This window comes from Diceros bicornis, chromosome 4, assembly GCF_020826845.1.
Source record: "Diceros bicornis minor isolate mBicDic1 chromosome 4, mDicBic1.mat.cur, whole genome shotgun sequence".
NCBI classification, from domain to species: Eukaryota; Metazoa; Chordata; class Mammalia; order Perissodactyla; family Rhinocerotidae; genus Diceros; species Diceros bicornis.
The window spans coordinates 88,892,026-88,900,280 of NC_080743.1; the positions used below are offsets into that span (position 1 = coordinate 88,892,026).

Below are 8,255 nucleotides of genomic sequence, written 5' to 3' on the forward strand. Positions count from 1 at the left end.
GAATTAATCACCGCTGTGTTCACAGTAATGGCAGCCACACAAGCGGCCTGTCCTGTGACTGCTTTCCAAAGAGGACACAGGCAGGAACGCTCCCGTGCGATGCGTCCACGCCAAGGCCACATTTCAGTCTCACTTCTTCCTCTTTGTCCTTAGAAAACACTTTCTACCAGGATCTCTCAGGACATCAAGGCGACTCAGAAGCCTTTGGGGACCGCTCAGCCCTGTGGCCAACACCGGAGCAGATGGGCCTAGCCTGGCCCAGCCCACAGGCGCCCTTTCCTCTCCAGCCGGGCTCTTACCCAGCGGGAGGAGGTTCCGGGCAGATAGGGGTCCCAGTGCCTCTTTACTCGGTTCCCGAGACCTGTCTGCCAGGGCCTGGTGGCAATGAGGCAGTGACAGGGGCTCCTGGAGGAAGAGCCTGGGAGGAAACCCAGCAGATACACCTGCCCCCTGGTAAGACCTGCCAGCGAGGCTGGAAGCCTTGAGAGAGGGGTTTTGGAGGAAGCAGATGAGGAAGGTGCAGGGACCAGTGGGAGGAGGTGGGGTCGGAGCTGGGTGTGCACAGGACTGAGGGCCCACTGTGTGCCAGCCACAGTGCTGGTACTCTGCATACCTCGGAGGGAGATTGCTGTCTCCATTCCCGTCTGCCTCTCTCCTGGGACAAGCAGAGTGAGGCCAAGGGCAGCCACTCCTGCCCTCCCCCTGGATCACATAGTTTCTAGGAAAGAGGCTGCAGAGCAGAGAAGCCAAGAAAACGCCCCCTGCGCCTCCAGCTGTAGTGTAGACCACGTCCTCCTTCTGAAGTCGTCCTGTGTCCAAGAGCTCACTGTCAGGGACTGCCAGCAGAGGCCTGTGCTTCTGTGCTGGTCCCGAGTTTTTTCAGGCCCATCAGGCCTTGGACAGCAGGGGCTGAGTGTGGGTGAGCAGTGCTGAGCAACGCCAGGGAAGTGCTGGGAACTAAGGAGGGGGATCAGATCTTAGATCCTCTAAGAGAAGGTCTGTCCAGGACGGGAGACTCACACGGAGGGGATGGTGGGGGAGGGTCCCTGTGACGTAGCTGGAGGTGGCTCTGACGTCCAGGATTCCTAAGGAACGACCTTGGTGTTCAGGGTAGCGGTTGGGTGACCAGCGTGTCCTGGGGCGGCTGGAATTGAGAGGGCCGTGCAAGTGGACTCATGTTCACTGTGCTCTGCTTGGGGTTATGGGCTCGGAGCTCTGGCTGCTTTGCAGTTGGAAAAGCCGACGATTTCCTTCTTCAGGATGGATGGAAAAAGCACAACTTGGAATCACTACTTTTGCTTGTGTTTTGTGCCACAGAAGAGAACACAGCGTCTCAAGAGACCTTCCAGCAGCCTGATGGTCAAAAGGTCATTTCCAAACCACAGGTGAGAGGACAAAGTATAAAAGATGCCGATGCCCACCGTAAGCATCAGGACTTTTCCAGCCGCCGTGTTTTCTTAGCCACGTGCAAACTCCTTCCTGTGCCTCGCACCGGCTGTTTCTTCCTCATTGTGCTGTGTCGCTCCTTGTTTCTTTCTACACCAAATCCCGAGAGGCGGGCAGGCGGCTGTGTTCTTGTGTATGTTCAACCCCACCAACCTGTGTCTATGGGGATGGCAGGGCTGGGTTAGTTTGGGCCTCACAGGTCTGCTCCCTCTGACACCTTCTTACTGTTGCACCAAACACTCGCCATGCCCTGCACCCTCTTGATATTTGTTTCTTTTAATTTTCGCCTTGCTTTATTTCAAAGATCTACGGTGGCTGTTCTCTTCTCCTCAGTTAGGCTGTAAGGTCTCCGAGGCAACTGTGTCTAATTAATCATTCTACCCAGCCGTTGAATGAATGAGCCCCTTGCCCCAACATTGGGCAGTGCTGGTCCCAAATTGAAGATGTTCGTCAGCTTTGTCTGGTTGGAGGGTGGTGTCATGTAATTTTCTCAAGTAGTAACTGGGCTACAGGCCTTAAAAAACTTATGTTTTACATTTTTTTTTGTGATTGAAAAAGTAGTACATTGTTGTTATAGAAAAGGTGAAAAATAAAGAAAAAGCATCCTATAAAGACTCAAACATCATTCAGAATCCCACAGTCAAATATTTTGGTTATTTCCTTCCAGTATTTTTCCTATGTGTATGTGTAAATGTATATACATATGCACATATCATTAAGAACATGTGTATGTGAAGCTTTACTTCCTATTTGTTATTTAATAGTATATACTGAGATTTCCATGTCATTCATAAATATGATTTTTAACGTCGGTATGATAAAATCCGTTGTGTGAGAGCACCACCATTCACTCATCATCCACACATGCTGGGTTCCTCGGTGTGCCTGGCGTTGTTACAGGGGCTGGGGACACACGGAACCAGACAGAGCTCGCCCTCATGGTGCTCCCTGTAGTGGCGGTGACAGCTGACGCCTGGGACTTTACCTTAGATGAGGTGGCCAGGGGAGGAGGCCTCGAGCGAGGTCAGAATAGGGCGTGGACATGAGCCAGCTGAGTGTGTAGGAACAAGTGTTCAGGCAGCGGGAACGGCAAGCACAAGGCCCTGAAACAGGACTGATTTGGTGCAATCAAGGAAGAGCAAGGGACTCACAGTACTAAGAAATGGGGAGCCACAGAGGGGAGCGCCAAGAAGCCAGGCCAGAGGTGGGGAGAGGCAAGATCACCGAGGGCCTTGTGGGCCCTGGGAAGGAGCCCGCATTTTGGTTCTCATTCCACATAAGGAGCTCAGATGTTAGTTCATCATTCCCACATTGTTAAATCTTTCAAGCGTGTTGCTTTTCTTTTCTTTTTCTTTCTTCCCTCTTCTTTCTGTCTATCTACCTTTTCCTCCCTTCCTTCCTCTCTTATAAAACACAGTGATGGACATCCTAGTATATAAGCCCTGTCTATTTCTTGAATTATTCCATTAGGAGAAGTTCCTGGAAGGAGAGCCAGACTGCTTAGGTTTGAATCCTCGCTCTGCCATTTACTAGCTGTGTGACCTTGAACAGGTTGCTTAACCTTTCTGTGCCTTAGTTTTCTCCTATGTAAAATGAGATGATAATAATAGTACTTACCTCACAGGACAGTTGTAAGGGTAAACGAATCACTGTACATAAAGCACTTAGAGCAGTGCTTGTACATAGTAAATTCTATACTCCTTAGAATAAAAATGAAAGCCTTTTCTATATTTGCCAAAGTGTTTTCCAAAGGTTGTACCAATTATGCTTGAGAGTGGAAAATGTAAACATAACACAAAAGGACAAATGTGGTATGAGTCCACTTATATGAAGTACCTAGGATAGGCAAATTTATAGAGTCAGAAAGAGTAGAGGTGACTAGGGGCTGGGGGAGGGGAAAACGGGGAGTTAGTGTTTAATGGGAACAGAGTTTCTGTTGAGGCTGATGAAAAGTTCTGGAAATGGAGAGTGGTAACAGTTCTACATTGTGAATATACCAATGCCACTGAATTGTACACTTCAAAATGGTTAAATTGGTAAGATTTATGCTATGTATATTTTACCACAATGACAAAGTTAATATAAAGGGACATGGGCACATTGTACTCCCCTCTGATGCATTTGTTCACAGTTGATCTTGAGTGAGTCTGTTAGGAAATGAGCTCTGGGATGAGTTGGGTTCAGTGGTTGTTACCTTCTCTTTTTGGGTTCGTGGGTCCCTGCGAGGTGTTACCTGGCTCTCTTCACCTCCAGCAGTAGCGTTGCATACCCCCTGCTCCAGGCCTTGGTGTAGTTCTGGAAACCTTATGTTTCTGGGGAGGTGGCACAGTGGCCAAAACCCCGTAAGAATAGAGATAATATGAGGACTGGGTCTGGGCTCTGGCCTTGTCCTGAGACCTGTGGCAAATCATTTCTCATGGCTAAGCCCCACTTCCTCATCAGTAAAATATGACCCCTTAAGACTATCCCGCTGATTTATTGAGTGGGTCAGGTCAGGGAGTACATGGACATGTGCCTTTGTAACCTGTCAAGTGGAACAAAAACGCTAGTTCTTGTTTTCTTTAATTCCAGGTGCCACTGATTCCCAGAGCACGAAATATTTCCGAGAGTTCCACCATTTCAGTCAAGGAGGATGAGGAGGAGCCCTCCTACGAGGCAGATAAGAAATCTCCCCAAAATACTGCACAGAGAGAAAAGCCAGGGGATGTGAAAGAGAGCACAAAGGTGGAGGGACTTGTTCTTCTCTTCCCTTCGTTCCCAAGTGGCGAGCAGACTTGGGAATCTGGGCTTTGGTTGTGTCCCTGCCCCCATCATCACATCAGGGTGGGTTAATCTCCTATTTGGTGGGAGAAGCAAATCTACAGGACATGCAACTTCCCCTCCCCGTTCCAGAGCTCAGGGTTTGGCTGGTTCAGCTGGTTTCGCTTGAAGCCCACCAACAACGTGTCCCCCTCTGGAGATGAAGACTCATCTGACAGTCCTGACTCTGAGGTAACCTCGGTGGGGGGACAGGGAAGCTTCCTCTCCTGTGGGCTCTTCAGAGGAAGTTTCCTCAGCACTCGGAGGGCCCGGAGCTGGCATCGGACTCTACCCCAGTCCGGATGAAGCAGAGGTTTTCTGATGGGAGATGGTGGGAAATAAGTTGGAATTGTGAGGGGAAAGGCAGATGATGAAAGGCCTTAAAATCTAGGGCAAAAAATATTGACTTTGGAGGGGCAGCAATAATTTGGATTATTGAGCAGAGGAGTGCCATGAAGAAAACGGAGTTTTGGGGAGAGAACCCCAGCAGCAGATTGTGAGTGGAGGCTGTTGTGGGCACTGTAGGAATACAAGCAGACTGACATGACTTTGTTAACCACCGATGCTGCCTTTCTTTCTCCACTAAGCAGGAGACCCCCAGAGCATCTGCCCCTCCCCAAGCTAGCCCAGGCCTCTCACCGACACCTCTCCCCGGGACCCAGGCTCTGCTGGGCGCCAGCGCCTTTTCCAGGGGCACAGGTACCACAACCTCACATCCTCTAGGCTGTCTGTGGTCCTCTCTGTGCTCCCTGGGGGTTGGGGGTACCTTCTGGAGTAGGGACTTCTCAGTCCTGAGCAGTGGACACAACCGACTCATTGCTTTCTAGGTGGGGGTGAGGTCCAAGGATCAGCGTCCAGTGGCAGAACAGCCGAGGGCACTGGGAGTGGAGGCTTGTCTGGGCTTGAGGTGAGCAGCCCACGGGCTGAGCCTAGGGCCCCTCCAGATGCCTGTGTGTGTGAGCACTGAACTTGCAGCCTGGCTGGAGGTGCCATCCTGTGAGGGCCTGACTCATGGGGAACACGGAGAAAACTTTTGTGTTAGTTTGCTAAGGCTGCCGTAAAAGGCATCACAGACATGCGGCTTAAACAACAGAAGTTTATTCCTCACAGCGCTGGAGGCTGGAAGTCTGAGATCAAGGTGTTAGCAGGGTTGGTTTCTCCTGAGGCCTCTCCTTGGCTTGCAGAAGGCTGTCTTCCCCATGAGTCTTCACGTGGTCTTCCCTCTGTGTGTGTCTGTGTCCAAATTTCCTCTTCTTATAGGGACATCAGTTATATTGGATCAAGGCTCACCCTAATAACCTCATTTTACCTTAATCGCCTCTTTAAAGGCTCTGCCTCCAAATACATTCTGAGGTAATGGGGTTAGGATTTTAACATATGAAGTTTAGGGAACACGATTTAGCCTATAACTGCTTCCTTAGGTGAAGTCTGGAGAACGGCCTCTCTCCCTGTCCCGGGAGGAGCCAGAGTTCATCCGTCTCCTTGGCAAGGGCCGTAATAAACCCTTGAGGAATTGTCCACACTGGTATGGATTTCATGCCGATTGCTGGGAAAACATTTTTATTTCTTGTGGCCTGGTTAGAGCACTCTTGTAGTATTTTAGGCCTTTCAAGAATATGATATTACCGTTTATGACGCTTTCAATGTAATTTATTGTGGCTTTTTCTTCTCGTGTGCTCCAGGGGCGGCAGCACCGGAGCCTCTGCAATGCCACCCCAGCCCCAGGGGTCGGCTGTGCCCACTTGTGCCATGTTTGTTTGTTCAAGATTCCCTGAGTTCTATCAAGAAACCCTTCCCATCTGCATCTCTTGACCAAAGTTGGTGCTCAGGGAAGCCCTTGACATTCTGGAATTGTGACTGACAGGACTTGCTATTGTTTTTCATCACAGGGTGTTTCCTCTGAGCTCAACTTTAACCCTGGTGTTCTGCTTCCCTCACCCACCTTGAAAGGGCCTGTTCCTCTCTACAACCCATCTCAGGTCCCCCAGGTAAGGGAGCTCCGAGGGAGAGGAGTTAGGAGCACAGGTTTTGGATTAATGAGACCTGGGTTTATAATCCTAGTTTACCACTTACGGCGTGTGAGTTCTTGAGCAGTGAGTTAACTTCTCTAAGTCTCAGTTTCTGTATCTGTAAAATGGGGTTAGTGGTTGTTGCCTCACAGAGTAGTTGTGAGGATAAATGGGAGCATGTATGTGAAGGGCCTGGCACACAGAAGATGCTCAATGAAGGTTGCTATGATTAATATTGCTTTTGACCTTTCATAAGTCTCGAGACTCGAGAGACACAATTGGTGTTGGTATCACTGATGTGGTTGCACCCTCACTCTGTCCTGGGGGTGAGGGGATCATTGCAAAGTTTGAGAGAAGCTGAACTCCCCACTCCTCATGAGCTGGGGCAGACTAATCTCTCTAATGCATCATTTGGCCTCCCTCCTTTATGAAATCAAATCTCTTTCTCCATATTTAAAAAGCGAAGGTGTTGGGTGAAAGTGAATAATTAGAACACCACCGTGGGAAGCCAAAGACAGCTGGTGTTGTAGACTCTCAGGATGCCCTAGCTCAATCCAGCCAGTCAGCCCTGGATGGAGTCATGCTTGGGGCAATAATCTGGTGCCATGTTTGTTCTTTTCCAGCTTCCCACAGCTACTAGCCTGAACCGGCCAAATCGTCTAGCTCAGCGCCGCTACCCAACCCAGCCATGATAAGAATGACTACCTGTCCCAGGCTGGTCTCCCTGAAGCACAACTTTAATGTTGCTTTCCTTTCTTAATCTCCCAGCCCCTCTGCCATATTGGGGCCCCCAAGAGAGTTGTGCTGGCCTATTGCCTCCATTGGGCATGGAGAAGGCAAGGGGACAGGGTCTCCCAGGACACAGCTCAGTCCAGTCTCTTAAGATTAGTTTCAGAACTATGGGAATTACTTCATCAGGTGGGAAAGCTGGGTGTAATGGCAGCCTGGAAGTGAGCGGACTGCCATGGCCGCAGCACTTGGAATGGTGACTTTAGATCCTCAGGAAAGTCAGGGCCTAACAATACCACTGCTGGGATCAGTGATGACACCACTGGGCTCTGCAGAAGGAAATTATTGAGGAGGGAGGCGCTCAGAGGAATATTCTAAACTAACTGACTGCTTCCTCAGTCTTAGTTCTAGACCGATTCATGGCTCTAGTTAGCAAAATTTTTATACTGAAACTTGATTTTTGCTTCCTGTCATAATTCCCTCTTCAGTGACATTTCAGCAGTTTCCCTCTTGGTCCTGGTTTTGTGCACATTTTTTATGTGGTTCAGATTAATTATATTTCTCTCACTTTCTTAGCTGGTCCTATTTTTTCACATTCTGGCAACTGGCTATCAAGTTAGATTGCTGTAGGCAGCATATCGTCATGGTAACTACTGAACCTAATGATGCAGATGGATGGAACATCAGTATAATAAATGACGGAAAATGTTTCCTAAAAATTCACCCCTTCCATAAGAGAGGAGGAATGAGTGCCTGATATTGTTAATACCTCCCTTCCTACCTCAGGCCTTTGCAAATTGATGTTCGGAGGGTCACTGGAGCCAGAGTGAGGAGGAAGACAATGTGGAAATTTCCATTTCTCCTTTCAAACCCAAAATAGGAATGACTCTTGCTGTTTGTCAGATTTGCTGAAAATTGCTCCTCACAAAGAACATTTTTTTGTATGTGTAATTGTACATATGGGTTTTGTACTCTAATGTACTATGGTTCTGATGTTGATGGCGATTAAACCAGATAATTTTATAGCAAATGCTTGTCTCTGGCTGATTTTTGCAGAGGGAGAGAACACAGTGAGTGATCTCTTCCCTGAAGTCTTTCTAGTAACGGCTTCATTGTGTGATAAGGTGCAAATGGCTGGAAAGAGCCCTTTGTTAACAAAGAATCTAGGGACTGATCTCTTAACTTCCAAGTCTTTTTTTTTTTTCTGTTGAGGAAGATTGGCCTTGAGCTAACATCTGTGCCAGTCTTCCTCTATTTTGTATGTGGGACGCT

The 8,255-nt window shown here is 48.7% G+C and overlaps 1 protein-coding gene across 1 annotated transcript in view; it reads left to right on the plus strand.

Annotated features, from left to right (window-relative positions):
• The window catches only part of SEC16B (SEC16 homolog B, endoplasmic reticulum export factor), a 34,880-nt gene extending 26,881 nt beyond the window's left edge, over window positions 1-7,999 (plus strand). Inside the window, exons 18-25 of the mRNA XM_058539998.1 lie at window positions 154-453; window positions 1,318-1,385; window positions 4,018-4,170; window positions 4,339-4,437; window positions 4,836-4,944; window positions 5,073-5,152; window positions 6,135-6,233; window positions 6,878-7,999. Coding sequence (XP_058395981.1) covers window positions 154-453; window positions 1,318-1,385; window positions 4,018-4,170; window positions 4,339-4,437; window positions 4,836-4,944; window positions 5,073-5,152; window positions 6,135-6,233; window positions 6,878-6,946 — 977 coding nt within the window. The 3' untranslated portion in view covers window positions 6,947-7,999. The remainder of the gene's footprint in view (window positions 1-153; window positions 454-1,317; window positions 1,386-4,017; window positions 4,171-4,338; window positions 4,438-4,835; window positions 4,945-5,072; window positions 5,153-6,134; window positions 6,234-6,877) is intronic.
• The last annotated feature ends 256 nt before the right edge of the window (window positions 8,000-8,255 follow it).